At 37.7% G+C, this 16102-nt stretch overlaps 1 protein-coding gene across 1 annotated transcript in view; it reads right to left on the reverse strand.

Moving 5' to 3' along the window:
• Positions 1–7587: 7587 nt before the first annotated feature.
• The window catches only part of LOC145715632 (NKG2-A/NKG2-B type II integral membrane protein-like), a 28387-nt gene continuing 19872 nt past the window's right edge, over positions 7588–16102 (reverse strand). Inside the window, exons 8-9 of the mRNA XM_081796292.1 lie at positions 8332–8435; positions 7588–8075 (exon numbers count right to left, since the gene is read on the reverse strand). Of these exons, the coding sequence (XP_081652418.1) occupies positions 7955–8075; positions 8332–8435 (225 nt within the window). The 3' untranslated portion in view covers positions 7588–7954. The remainder of the gene's footprint in view (positions 8076–8331; positions 8436–16102) is intronic.

Consider the following 16102-nt stretch of genomic DNA (forward strand, 5'->3'; position numbering starts at 1 on the left):
GACAGACTGTGAGTGTGGGAGGGTTTGAGAGAGTAAGACACACAATCTGAAGCAGGCTCCAGGCTCCGTGCTGTTAGCACGGAGTCTGATGTAGGGCTCGAACTCACAGACTGTGAGATCATGATCCCCGCAGACTTTGGACGCCCAACCGACTGAGCCACCCTGACACCCCCAATTTTAATTATTTTTAACACAGTAACCATTTATCATTACTCATTCATAGCATTTAGACCATGGAACAATTCATTACACAAGAGCGTCTTTCAGTATTGAATATCTTTCTTGGCCAAGTTTTGTTCAATTTTATAAAAAGTCTTTGGATTGTTTATAGTTAAGTTTAAATTAGCATTTTTGCCCAAGGTACCTCATCTTGTGTTTTATGAAGAATCAAACTGCTTTCATTTATTGAAATAACTGTATCAGGAATTCCATTTCACCTTTAGGGTATAATGGATTCATTTTAGGGATTTATGTTTAAAGACTGGACCAATGTCGAATATATATAATATATTCTTGATGACAACTGATGACAAATCCAAATCATGTGTTCTTTGTCCTGATGCTTCTGTGATCTCACCTTAAATTATATTGATTTGCAAACCTATGCATAGGTATATGCATGTGTTCTTAATGACTTCTCCACAGGCAAGAATTTGAATATTGTAAGATCTCTAATGTATCTCATAGTCATTCTTGTTTCTTACCCTGAATTGTTGGAATGCAGATACCAATGTTCTCTGTGGTTTCATTGTATATTAGCTGTGCCTCAGATGCATCCCACCAGCATTTATAATCTCCCACTCACTGGGGTGACTACTAGAAAGGCAGGACCGTGGTGACACATACCTTCTGTTGGCCAGACAGTCATGCACGTCCAGAGGGAACCAGGTTCCTCTCGTAAGCAGACAGTATCTGTGGTCTTCACAGCCTGCCGGCCCTGTGAGAGCTGAGAGTGAAGCAATAGTGGAAAAAGTAGATTTCTCATCAGTGTGTCACTTCAAATTTGAACAGGAAATTCTTGCCCTTGGGCTATTTTGAAGACACTTTATCTCCTTACACAGCTCCAGAATGTAGAGGCTTTGAGCTTGCAGTGTGGCATTTCGTTTGTCCTTCAGCAAATGCCTCTGACAAAGTTTATGTTCCACGAGATACTGGGTCAGAGACTTAACCACCCAGGCTGTTCACTTACTTCCATCTGAATGACAAACACTGAGGACTTAGGCCTTGTGTAAAATATCTTAGAGGTTTATGTTTTACTTTTAGGCAAATTTGCTACATCTAGATATTATGTGTTTCTTTTTCTTATGCCCTTGATATGTCATTTCTATTTCACTGAAAATATTCTAAAATCAGCAACTCGTCGACAGGTGTTTAATTATATTTGACACTAAGAGTGAAAAATGACTACATTTTCAATTTTTTGCGACTGCCATAAAGACATCAATTTCTGAATGGATCTTCTCAAATTCTACCTTCATTTTTAATATACCTACAATCCATTTGTATTATTTGTAAATAGGTTATTAAAGTTTCTGCTGGAAAAAATAAATGCCTGTGGGAGGGAAAAAACATTGAATAATATTCAGCAATAGCACCATTCCAGAGATTTGAATGTTAAATAATTATTCATGCTATTTACTTATTCATTCTCCAATGGTAACTAGGTGTCTCTATTTAAATAGGAATATTTGTTATCAACAAACAAACAAAAAGCCTAAGTCTAACCCTGTAGGGGAAAATTAATGAGTGTTTAACAATTTCACTTAAAATATTGGTGTAGGGCAGAGAACCTACTTTTAAAAGTACTTTTAAAACACAATTAAATAACATGAACATCCAAGCAATAAAACTTTATATCTCAATTACCTACTTTGCATCACTGGAATTCTTTTCCTTTGTTTTCATTGTTGGATTTGATTTGGTAATAATTTTTGGCATATTCACGTGCATGTTTCCTTTGGTCTGTAGTTCTGTTTTGTTTTGTGTTTGGCAAAATGGGTTGACAATACTATTTTCATTTTCATGTATTTATTTTCCCAGATGTATAGCTGATATATGACATCACATTAAGTTCAGGTGTAGACATAATGATTCATCATTTATACACATTATGCTATGATCATCATGATAAATCATCGTGATCACCCATCACCATACAAAATTAATGCAATGGTATGGACTCTATTCTCCATGCTGTAATTTACATCCCTGTGAATTATTTATTTTATAACGGAAAGTTTGTTCCACCTACTTTCTTTCGTTTCTTTCAGCCATCCCTCGTCCCCACTCCCCTACAGAAATCACAAAGTTGGTCTCTCTGTATGTGAGTTTATTGTTTATTTGTTTGTTTCTTTTTGTTTTGACATCATAAGGTAAACATATGGTATTTGGTTTCTCTGTCTGACTCATTTCATTTAGCATAAAACCCTCTAGATCCATCAACTGTGTCAAAAATGAGGAAAATGTCTGGAGAAACCTCCATCCTGTTGCCCATTCTGACGACAGCAATTTAAATTGTCACCAACAGTGCATAAGATTTCCTTTTCTCCACATGCACACCAATATTTGTTATATCATGTTTTTTGGATTCAGACATGTGGGAGGTGATATCTCATTGTGGTTTTGATTTATGTTTTCCTGATGATTAGTGATACTGAGCATCCTTTACAGGTCTGTTGGCGATCTGCATATCTTCTTTCAGGAAATATCTATTCAGGTCCTTGCTCCATTTTTGAATCACGTGTTTGCATTCCTTTTGTGTTAAGATGGAGGAATTCTTCACATATTTTGGATATTAACCCCTTGTCAGATATATATCATTTGCAAATATCATCTCCCATTCAGTAGGTAGCCTTTTTCTTTTATTGACCGTTTCCTTGGCTGGGGAAATGCCTTGTGGTTTGTCATATTGTTTATTTTTCATTTTGCTGCCATTCTCTATGAAAACAGATCCAAAAGAATACCGATGAGACGATCTCCATGAGTTTATTGCCTATGCTTTCTTTAGGAGTTATTGTTGCTGGCCTTACCCCTATCGCTTTAATTCATTTTAGGTTTCTTTTGGGTTTGGTATAAACAAGTAGTCCAGTTTGATTCTTTAACACATATTTTTCCAGTTTTACAAACACGATTTACTGAAGACTCTCTTTTCCCTTGTGTCCCTTCTTGCCTTCTTGTCACATTTAATTGATCACATAGACACACATTTATTCCTGGGCTTTTTACTCCATTCCTTTGATCTATGTGTCTCTTGTTCTATACTGCTTGGATTGCTAAAGCTTTGTAGTAGACTTTGAAATGTAAGAGCATGTTTCTTCCAGTTTTGTTCCTCTTTCTAATGATTGCTTTGGGTATTCAGAGTTTCTTGTGGTTCCGTACAAATTTTTAGGTAATTTATTCTAGTTCTGTGAAAATGCTATTGGTATTTCTTAAGGATTACATTGAATCTATAGGTCATTTTGCATAACTGGGAAATTTCACAATATTATATCTTCCATTCCATAAGCACAGTATATATCTTCCTATTTATTTATTTGTTTCATCCTCACATTTCTTCTAACATTAGCTTAAATTTTAAGCGTGTAAGAATTTCATCTCCTTGGTTAAAATATTCTTTAATAATTGATTTTTATAATTGCAATTACAAATGGGATTGTTGTGATTTCTCTTTCTCACAGATTATTACTACTGTATAAAGTCCAAAAGATTTCTATATATTAATTTTGTTTCCTGCAACTTGACTGATTTCACCTATTAATTCTAATAGGTTACTTTGGTGTAGTGTCTCATTTTTTTTTTCTAGAAAATTAAGTCATCTGCCAATAGTGACTGTTTTGCTATTTCTTTACCAGCATGGATGTCTTTGATTGATTTTTCTTTTCAGATCTCTGTGTCTAGGACCTCCAGTACTGTGTTGAATAAAGTGGTAAGTGTGGACTTCCTGGTCTTGATCCTGATCTGAAAGGAAAAGCTTTTGGCTTTTCCCTGTTGAGAATGACGTTAGTTGTGGGCTTGCAATATATGAACTTTATTATATGAAGGGAAATTCCTTCTCTACACACTCTGGGAAGTTTTTACCATAAATGGATTTTTAATTCTGTCAAGTGTTTTCTGTGCATCTATTGAGACGACCACATGATTTTGATGTTTCAGTCAGTTAATGTGGCGTGACAGGTAGATGGATTTGCAGGTCTTGAAGCATCCTTGCATAAGTGGAATAAACCCATGCAATCATGGTGTTTGAACCTTTCCTTGTATTGTGGAATTCAGTTTGCTAATACTTGAGTGAGGATTGTTGCATGTGATCAGGGATATTGGCGTATACTGTGGGGTGTGTGTGTGTGTGTGTGTGTGTGTGTCTGGGTGTGTTTGATTTCCTTGTTTGGTTTTGGCTTCGGGGTAACGCTGTCCATATGGAATGAATTTGGAAACTTTCCATTGTCTTCAGTTTTGAGATTAATTTAAGATGCAGAGGTGTCAACTCCCTTGAAAAATTTTTTAGAATTCAGACACCTGGGTAGCTCAGTCAGTTGAGACTCTAACTCGTGATTTCACCTCAGGTCATGATCCCAGGATCAAGGGTAGGAGCCCCATGTCCGGCTCTGCACTGAGTGTGGAACCAGCTTGAGATCCTCTTTCTCAATCTCTCCTGTCCCTCTCCCTTTTCAAATGCTCTCTCTCTCTCCCCAAGATAAAAATAAATAACATTAAAATAAAATAAAACTAATGTTTTCTTGCTGTTGTTCCGCTTGCATGATTTCTACTACATTGTCCTCCAGGTAGATGATCCTTCTGCATCACCTAATCTCTTATTGATTCATTCTAATGTAGTCTTTAATTTCCATCATTGTACTCTTCAGGTCTGATTGTTTCTTTGGTTAAATTTTCCATTTCTTTGTTGAAGTTCTCACTGTGTTCATCTACCCTTCTCGGGTTTGGTGAGCATGTGGATGATCATTACTTTGAACTGAATATCAGGCTTATCTCCGTGTTATGTCCATCTTTTTCTGGGATTTTATCTTTTTTTTTTTTTCATTTGGAACATATTTCTCTATCTCCTCGTTTTGTTTGACTGCTTCTTTCTATATATAGGTAGGATTAATCCAAAGCATTCATCAATGATGCCAAATCATGTAAAATTCACTAATGTCTTCTGAAGTCGGAGGTACTTACATCTATTATTCCTGTACTTATACACATTTAAGTTTTAAAGTAAACAATTTATATTGTCCTTTGTTACACGTTTAAACATGGGTTCCCATTTTTGGTGTTTAACTTTAATGAAATCTATGCCTAGCAGTATAAAAAACACCACATGCAAAATGACTCAAAATAATATGAGTAATTAGAGTTTACTTTTTATGATATCAGGTATCTAACTATTTCTAATAATGGCAAACCAAGTGACCTAGGTACGACAGATGAACTAGATACGAAAATATCTCTGGAATATGATGGCAAGGTGAATTAGTTTTCAAGGACTCTTTTTAAAATAACTTCATTTATTTTGAGGGCGAGAGGGGGAGAGAGAGAAAAGAGGGAGAGGCAGAGAGAGGGAGAGACAGAATCCCAAGCAGGCTCCATGCTGTCAGTGCGGAGCCTGATGTGATGTGAGGCTCAGTGTCATGAACCAGGAGATAATGAACTGAGCCAAAAGCAGGAGTCAGACACTAAACCGACTGAGCCACCCAGGTGCCCCTAAAGATTTATCTCCAAATTTACACCCATTAATTACCAGAACACAAAATTTTAATATTAGTAAATTTGGGACAAGAGAATCTGGATACACAGCTCAGTCCTTTCTGCATTATGGGAGCCAAAGTAATGAGCCCAATATGTACAATACCTATGCATAATCTCACAAGGTAGACACAGAGAAAATTACTAATTTGATCTTGATATCCCTGACTTCTGTGTGATTCTTTCTATTCTCAATTTATTCTTAATGATCATCTCCCTAATAATGTTCCATATTTATATATCTCCAGTGGTGTTGGTGGATCCCCCTAACCCAAGCTCATAAATAATTTCCATGGCTTCTTATGGGTATAAGTAATAATTTTTGCACTGTTTTAGGCATGTATGTAGAAATCTAAAAAATGCTTTGGGAGAAAACTGGGAGGGGTTCTACATCAGAATGTATTTAGCAGCATCCCTTATTTTTCTCCATTCTTTATGGTAACAGATGCATAGGTGTGGATGGGATACTCCAACATTGGAAGGGAAAGGACATTTCAATCCCTTCTTCACCTTGGACCCTGTAGGATCCCCAAATCTACTAATCAAACAGGCTATCGTGTCACAGCTTGAAAATCCCTTTCAAATTCTTCAAATCCAAAAGAGACAGTCTTTAAATATGTCCAAATAACAGACTCTGTGAGGAGACTGGGGTTCTTGGCCGATAAGGGAAAGAACAGTAATTGCGACTTGATTTCAAAATATGAAACACACATATGATATGGAAGAAATTACTCTACTGTCCATACATGATGTGTCTTGAATTTCTCACGTTTTTTGATGCAGATTTCTGTGGTGTATATGGTCAAAATGGTTGTCAGATTACATTTCTGATATCCTGCTATTTCACTGGGGGGAAGGAAGAAGACAGAGCATCAGTTTTATTGGAAAATGGCCTTTATTGAACATTGGGAAAAGCACAGTACGAAGAGATCACAGACAGGAAGAACTGAATGGACTTAGGCTTTACTTCAAGGATCTATAGGCATCATATTGTTTATTTTTATTTATTCCTACATAAGTTGTTACAATTAAGGTCATCATGTCACAGGTGATGGCACAAAAGCATCAAGATCTTAAGCCAAAACGACTCAGATCTAGTGAACGCTCATGGGCCAAGAGGTACTGTTCAAATACTCTTCAAGTAACTATGAATAAGATACTATCTCTTCCATAATTTCTAGCAGAGGAAACTGAGCCAGAGCAGTTACAAAACTGAGCCCCAGGACTACAAGTGTGCACTTAGAAATTTCATGAAGTGACCGCGTTCACTGCCAATGTCCTTACTTTACACCTTTATGCTTATACCTTATTTGTCAGTTGATCAAGGACCGTGGTGAAACTCCTATACCATTATGTCTGTCACTATAGAAAACTGCTTTATGAGGATTTTCAGCACAGAAGAAAAAGACCCAGTTGGGAAGTTAAGAAAGTACTAAATTTTTAATCCATTTCCCAATCATTTACTTTTGCAAACATACCTTTTAGAAACTATCCATATTTTCTTTTACAAACTTATCTAAATTAAGCAATATAATAAAAAAACATTCCTATGGCTATAGTGGTAGATTAGGTTATTTTCAGTGAATCTACATTTCTTCCCTCTGACAACGTTGAAAAGAGTATACTCGACAGACAACCATGAGAAGTTGGCCCATGTGACTTGTTTTCACAATATAATGTAAGGATGTGATCACTTGTTTTCACAATGTAATGTGAGTGGGAATGTGATAGCTCATGATAATATCATGATTTGTAATATATATATATATATATATATATATATATATATATACAGACATATACATATAATTAATGTTACTAAATAGCAAAAGCTTAAGAAACAAATAATATATACCTCAGTATATATTTTTTACATTAATATAATTAAATTTGAGAAACAGTTCTATACCACAAAGAATGAAGCCTCAGGTACACGTTGGACTTTGGGTGATATATATGCATTGATACGGATTCATCCTTGATAAAAAATGAAACGTTTTAGTGAATGATGGTGATAATGGAAGACCCCATGCACGTGTGCAGACAGGGGCAATAGAGGGTTCTCTGGAAGTTCCTCTTAGTTGTTGTGAATCGAAAATTACACTAAAAAACATTATCTTCAAAATGTGCAACGAAAACAATTGTATGGCTGTTGAAGTAATGAGTGATGGATTCCTTATCAATGGTGAAACTGCATTCTACCAAAATGAGGTAACTACAATGCCTGGTGCTTACAAACATATCGTCTTCTAAATGAGCACGGTGCAAAATAAATTTTTTTTGTACGAAAATTGATATATGGACAATTCTTGTGGATCTCTGAAGATACTGACAACCTGAAATACAGAGAATTAAATCTCATTAATCTTCCCATAAGTTTACTTATATCTCTTACAATGTACCACAGTATTTTGATGAATTAACCATCCATTTTGTCTCATACTTATATATCTCCATCTCAAGATTTCCCATACCATTTTTCTCTGGAAAACCTTCAACTACTGTGTTTATCCGATTGTTCATACATTGTTGTTTTTGTTTCTAAGAACAATTCTTGTGAGGCATAAAATAAAAAGTTGTCATGGGACTTACACTTCGGGAGAAAATGTTAAGGCTTTTGGCTGCACAGATGAACTATGATGGCTTCTCTGGGAGCCTCTAATCCATGTAGTAATAGAGAGTAAATTCAACAAAAACTATGAGAAAATAAAATTTATTGGGAGTCAAATACAAGCTCTTATACTCATTTGAATTCTGTAATAACACAAAAAGTTCATCCTTTCTTCCTTTGTACACACTTTCAAATTATAATTTGAAATATATAATTTCAATTCATTATAATTCAATTCATTATAATTATATAATGTTACACAGTAGACACGAAAGTATAAAATTATCTTAGTAGGACTAAGTGAAGAGGACAAACTGACCGTGAAAACAATTTCAGAGTTTACTAAATGGATCACAGATTAATAACTTATGAAATATGTACATTAGAAAAAATCCTGGAGATTCAAGTCAGAAGCACATTTGTCATCTTCTTGCCTAGGATGCTCTCGTGTCTCCCCACCTGCCCACCCCTGGCTCAGTGATAAGAAGACTGAAGCTGTTACAACTGGGAGAAACTGCAAAGAGCAAGGGTGCTGGCACCACAGGGGGAGACCTGATCAGCACTGGGGATGGGGACGGGCTCACATCCATGTTTCAGCTCCATGTGCTGATTTCGCTCGGAAATGATGAAGAAAACCCATACTTGTCCTGGTCGGAGTTTGCAGTGTTTGTTTCAAGCACTGTGAACCCCATAAATATAATGGAAAGACACTGGAAGTGAGAATATAACGGAGGAGTTGACATTAGCTCTCCAACACTCTTAGCTTATGGAAAAAATAGACACACATGGAGAGGAGACCAAGAGGAACCCAGGAGAAAGTAAGAGCACAAGGAGACTTGGGAATTGAGAGTAAAGGTCTGAATAGTCTCCTCCCGCATTCACACGCAGGCACTGAGGTCACACTGCAGAACGCGGAAGCCGTAGTGACCTGCAGTGTTTGAACACATCCTTTCTTAAAAAAAAAAAACAAAAAAACACTAGTAATTAACATGAAGGCTTCAAAGTCACAAGGTCATAACAGTAAGCAATAAGAACAATGAAAATTTGAAGAAAACTATCAGCAAACAGACTTCAGTGGAGAAGATGCTGCCATAAAGTTTTTACAACAAAAAAAACATAGTAAATCTAGGAAAAATGAAACAGAATGCATATTTACTAAACTATTTTTAAAAAGTGTCTAAATAGAAAGTTAAAAAATGTGAGAGAAATTGGATAATGTCTTCCAATGAAGGGAAAGCATATGTCAATAGAAACTTCTGATGGGGTAATTGTTGCACATATTAGAAAAAAACATTGGAAAGTCCTACTTATAATGATATGTAAACTATACTGAAAACTTAGTTGAAATAATTACAGGAGCATGTGATGGCAGCAATTTAGCAAGTAGGAAATATCAATAGAGAAATAAAAGTATATGAAGAAATCACAGAGAATCTGAGTGAACAAATATATACCTGAAATGGAAAATTCACAAAATTTTCTCTACAGAAAATCTGGGATGCGATAGAAAAGAACTGATGAAATTGGAGGAGTAACCAAATTTATTTGTATCTTAGGATGAGACAGAAAAAAGAGAAAAATTTACAGAATTCAGAGACTTTCAAAACAGTGCCAGGAAAGCCAGTTTTGGCCTAAGTAGAATATGAGAAGAACAGAGGCAGAAAAGAAAAAACAGGACATAATCTTAAGGCAAGACGAATGAACACCTTACTAATATCATTTAAAATATTTATAGACACCAGAGAGGTAGCAACTGCTAAGAGAATGAGCACGGGGGCGCCTGGGTGGCGCAGTCGGTTAAGCGTCCGACTTCAGCCAGGTCGCGATCTCGCGGTCCGTGAGTTCGAGCCCCGCGTCGGGCTCTGGGCTGATGGCTCGGAGCCTGGAGCCTGTTTCCGATTCTGTGTCTCCCTCTCTCTCTGCCCCTCCCCCGTTCATGCTCTGTCTCGTTCATGCTCTGTCTCTCTCTGTCCCAAAAAAAAAAAAAAAAAAAAAAATTAAAAAAAAAAAAAAAAGAGAATGAGCACATACAAATCCACATCTCATGACATCATAATGAAATGACCAAAGAACACTGGCAAATACAGACCAAGAAACAGTCTTGTGGGAACAGAGTGGATTGTGAAGTGACTTAAGTCAGTGTGAAAATCAGGAATGGGTGACACGTCTTCACCTCCATCAGCCTTATGCCACATTATCTACCACAGAATCCATACCCCTGCCCTGTACACTAGGTTCGACTGGAACGGGATACAAGCAGCAAGATGAAGGAAAAGAAAGACACATACCCTAAACGCCCCATGGAAACAATCCCTTAAAAATATCCAGACACAAACGCAGGTATAATCAGTCTAATCAGGTTTGATAAGGATGCCAGAACGATTCAATAGGGAAACAATGGATCTTTTACAAAGGGTGTTTGGAAACTGACTACCCATATGCAGAAGAATGAAGTTGGATGTTTACATTTACACTGTATACTAAAATTAACTCCAAATGAACTAAAGACATAAATGTAAGATATAAAACTATAAAGTTCCTCAAAGAAAGAAGGGGGGATATTAAACAGCATTGTATTTGGCAATGATTTCTTGGCTATGCCACCAAAACCACAGATCACAGAGGAAAAGTCCATTGTAGATAAGTGGGCAATATCAACCTGAAACATTTCTGTGCATTAAACGGCATGATCAGCAATGAAAATACAGAGTGGAAAAAAAAACACTTGTAAATCATATATCAAATAAGGGAATCATATCAAAAATACATAAGGAATCTACAAGTCGGTAATGACTACAGCAAACACCAAAAGAGACAATGAAAAAATGGGCAAAGAAATGAAATACACAAAGTTCTAAAGAATATATACCAATGGTGAAAAATCATATGAAAAGATGCTCAATATCGCTAATGAGCAGAGAAATGCAAATCAAATTCACGATGAGTTATCACCTTATACTCATTATGATGGATGCAACACACACACACACACATACACACACACACACACACACACAAATGTGTCGGGGCACCTGGGTGGCTCAGTTGGTAAAGTCCGAATCTTGGTTTTGGTTGAGGTCATGATCTCACAGTTTGTGGGTTTAGCCCTGCATCGGGCTTTTGTTGATGGCGTGGATCTGCTTTCAGATGCTCTCTGTCTCCCTCCTTCGGCACCTCCCCTGCTTGCTCTCTCTCTCTCTATCTCTCTCTCAAAATAAATAAATAAACATTTCTTAAAAGTGTGTCAGTGAGGAGGTCGAAAAGGAGGAGACACACACGGTTGTTGAGAATGTAAATTGGTCAGCCCTTATGAAGACGTGTATGGAGCTTCTTCAAGAAATTAAAAATACAATTACCACATGAATCAGCAATCCCACATGCAGGAAACTATCTAAAAGAATTGAAAGCAAGATCTCAAAGATATATATACACCCATGCTCACTGCAGCATTATTCATTAGAGCCATGGGGTAGAAGCCACCCAAATGTCCACTAAGGGATGAATGGAGAAAGAAAGCGTAGTATACATATATACATAACACTGTAGTATTATTCAGCTGTAAAATGAAGGAAATCCTACCACCTACTACAATATGGATGAAACTCCAGGACATTACGCTAAGTGAAATAAGCCAGTCATACATACGAAGTAAAAAATAAAACTGTATGCTTCCACTTATATGAAGTATCCAAAGTAGTAAAAGTGATAGACAGAGCAAGTAGAAGAGTGATTGCTCAGGGTTGAGGGGAAAGAGGAGAAGGGGAATTATTGTTCAGTGAGTTCAGTTCCAGTTTTACAAGGTGAAATTTCTAGATATCTTTTGGGCAACAATGTGATAGTTAACACTCCTAACATGTGTGCTTACGTTGGTTAAGATGCATGATCTAGTGAAATGCAATGTAAGATGTGAGACTGTATGATTCCCACTATATGACCATCTGGAAAAAAACAAAATTATGGATACAGTAAAGAGATCAGTGGTTGACAGGGTTTAGGGAGAAAGAAGGATGGATAAGTGGAGCACAGAGCATTTTGAAGGACAGGAAACTATTGTGTATAACTCCACACGTGTCCTTATATATTTTTGCAAACTTTTAAAATGCACAACATCAAGAGTACCTGAAAGTCAACTATGGACTTTGGGTGATAAAGAGGTGTCAGTACAGGTTTATCAGTTGTAGCAAGTGAACCACCCACGGAGGGATTTTGAAAATGAGGAGTCTACGAACTGCTTCTGCATTGACACAGACAGTAGGGGAATGCAGAAAACCTCTGTGCTATGTCTGAGTTTTGCTATAAGACTAAAACTTCTCTAACAAAGTACTCTATTTTTTTAACATGGCTAATGTGGTAAATGTTGTTTTGTTGTGTTTTGTTTTGTTTGCAACAGCTTAAGAATAAAGTGAAAGGCAAACCAACAAAAATAGGTGATCATAGCAAGAGAAAGAGAAAAACAACTCAGTATATTTAGGAAAATAACAATATGATTAATAGATAAGTTTCACCAGGAAAATACTTAAAAAAAACAAAACAACAACAACAAAAAAAAACCCAACTCCCCGCACACACACATAAAAACCCAAAACAAAAGAAAACAAAGCAAAAAGACCTGTCAAACGAGAATTATAATTCAGCAAAGCTGTCTTTCAGAAAGAAAAGATGCATAAAGACCCCACATCAAACACAAAACTTAACAATTTTTCTTAGTACACCTGCCTTTCAGAAATGATCTTCAAGCTAGTAGTAACTGATGTAGATGGTAATGCATACCCACGAGGAGGAATAGAGATCAGCAGAAACGATAGATGTGTCAGTAAATTTCAAAACCTGTGTATTTTTCTCTCTGAATTATGTTGAGAAAGAAGATTATCAAGGCCATTATTATAACACTGTATTGTCGGATGTATACCATATGCCTTATATATTTTAGCAGTTACTAATATTTGTGTTGCAGTCACCACGAATGCCTCATTTCAGGTCTCTAATGTGAAATCATGAAAGCAGAGAAGGTACGTTGATGAATAACGGTGTTCAGTAACCAGTGCTAGCTGGTCTCATTACAACGTGGGTAGAAGAACAGATTTCCCGTTCTCTCTGAAAGCAGATTGTTCCTATGAAAACATTCCGAAGCTGAAATGGTGTAAAGTGAAAAAGCAAACAACATTGATTTACATGGAAAAATGATTGAGCATTTCCTGATATAAAAAGCAACCACCCCCCCAAAACCCATAACACATATAACCTCCTTAGACTCTCTGACACCTCAAGACACGCCTTGTGAGTGGATACAAAAGATAAATTGAGATGAAGCACAGACACTCAAAAATACAGTTCAAACCTATGCTTGATACTGATACACAGAGTATATAGTTTCTGAGAAATGAACTTGACAGGACGAATCTTGCTGCTTGGGGTGTGAGCTGACACTAAACAGTAAAACTAGCCCTGAACACAATTTTCACTTTTCGCCTTTTGTCCTAAACACAAAAATCTCCTTCAGATTTCTGTTGTTCAGCAAAAACTGGTATTGGTGTAGGGCTTTCAGAGAAGCAAAGTGAGATAATCCAAATTTTTGGAAAGTTGAGGCATACCTATAATAGGTGGTGGAAAGGAGCTTGTTAGTGCTAATTTAATATACTTTAGTGGAAAGTAGTCAGGATTCATGGGGCGTAGATGACAATCAGTTACTTGTATACGTGTAAAGAGTGCCATGAGCAAGATGGAGACTAGGAGGTCATAATGCTCATCTGCCCACAAAATCAGTCAGAACAGTAACTAAACACCTTCAAACTAAAAACGGCTCAGGGAAAGCTCTAGACAAGAAAGAAACACCAAAAATCTGGTGCCGATCAAAAATCCAGGATGGTCCCATGGAAAGAAAAGGAAGCATTTGGCCTGCATGACCAACCCTGCAGCTGAGAGCCACTTGGCACCTGGAGGAATCCCCTCATGGAGAGTCACCTCATGGAAAGAAGGGGAGCAGGAGAACCCACTAAGCTTCAACTATGGGGATGTCTGCGGCTTTTGCAACAGAAGGGGCCCATCAGTTCTAATCCCAGTTGTTGGAACAGCCCAGAGTGTGCCCTCTACACCGCCTCCCAGAGGCTGGAGGTGTTGCTATGATGAGACTTGCCTTCAAGGGCTCCAATTCTGCTCTTAGGGATTGGTGGCCATAGCACGTCGTGTATACAAGACTAGAACTACGTCTGATTTTGCCCACTCTTGGTCCCAGGTTAGGGCATTGTGTCACATTACTGGGGCAGTTTCCTGAGACCTGACCCCAGATCCTAAGGTGTGCCTTAACTGCCACTACGGGTGCAGATATTTGCTTCCTTGAGCCCCACTCACCATGTTCCATTTAATACCCTGTGTCTTCATTGCCAAGGGTGCTCTTGCTATTTGGAAACCCAAAACCTCCCAGGTTTAGACTCTGAACTGCCATGGCTAACACCTGAAGACTTTTCTCCACCTATGGTAGCTCAAGGCTCTGACCCTTCATTGGTAGGCCAAGTCACCACTGCCTTGAGTCTCTTCTCTCCGGTCCAACTGTAGGGCTCTGAATCCCCATTGCTGCTGCTATACCGCTACATTCCCAGACACACTTTCAGCTTCCACACTAAAACCTTAGTTGTCATTAGAGACCAAGAATCTAGAGGTCTGTGTCCAGATCCCTGGGTCCTGACACATGGCTTTCACGAGCCACCACTGGATCATGCTGCTGCTATCTTGGAACTGCCACTTGGGACAGAGTGGAAACTTGGACTCCCCATCCCCAGCATATGCTACTACCACACACTGCCCATGGCCCCAGTCACCAATGAATTTTGTCATCCAGGGCCTCTGTACTTTCTACAATCTTCTGCTAGCCAGAGTTGCAATGGTGAGCCACTGAGACACAGATACAGTTTGCATGGAATATCTACACATGTCTCCAACCAAGATCCCAGTGCCACAGCCACAGCAAATGAACCTATGCACCAAAAGCCGGTTGCTTTGGTAGTTCCATCTGTGCCTGATCTTGGGCAACAGATCCAATACTGCTATGAAGGCTCTGAGGTCAGCTTGCCATACCAGACCCCAAAAAGGATCATCTCACAAGATCTTCTTCCTGTAGAAAGCAGGAGACAATGGGATGACATTCTGAAAGTGGTCAAAGGGAAAAAAAATCAACCAAGAATCCCTTACTCAGCAAAGCTGTCATTCAGAAATGAAGAAGAGATAGACTTTCCCGGCATCCGAGAAGATGGTGCATCAAAGCTTCAACTCTTGCCACAGATGGCAGTCTGGGTAAAGCAGCAGCATGACTCCAGTGGTGGTTGTTAAAGCCATGTGTCAGAAGACATTAGACATGCCCTACAGAAATGCTAATTGGAATTCATTAAATTGAAACAAAAAGACAAAAATTGGTGACATTAAAATATATAACAAATATAAAATCACTGATATAGACCAAAGGAAAAAGACCCTTCACTTTGGTGTAGGCAATGACTTCAGGGATAAGATATAAAAATCACTGCAAAAGAAACTAAAAAAGAAAAGAGGGACTGCATTAAACTAGAGACCTTTTGCCCAGCAAAGGAAAGAATCAAATAGTTGAGAGATCATGGAGAGAAGAGAAGAAAATATCTGTAAAGCAATATCAGATAAGGGACTAATATCCAATATATATAAAGAAGTCATACAACAGAATAAAAACAAAGAGAGAAATCCAATGTAAAAAATGGGCTAAGTGCCTCAGTATACATTTTTCTG

The sequence above is a fragment of the Panthera onca genome, chromosome B4 (assembly GCF_046562875.1).
Source record: "Panthera onca isolate mPanOnc1 chromosome B4, mPanOnc1 haplotype 2, whole genome shotgun sequence".
NCBI classification, from domain to species: domain Eukaryota; kingdom Metazoa; phylum Chordata; class Mammalia; order Carnivora; family Felidae; genus Panthera; species Panthera onca.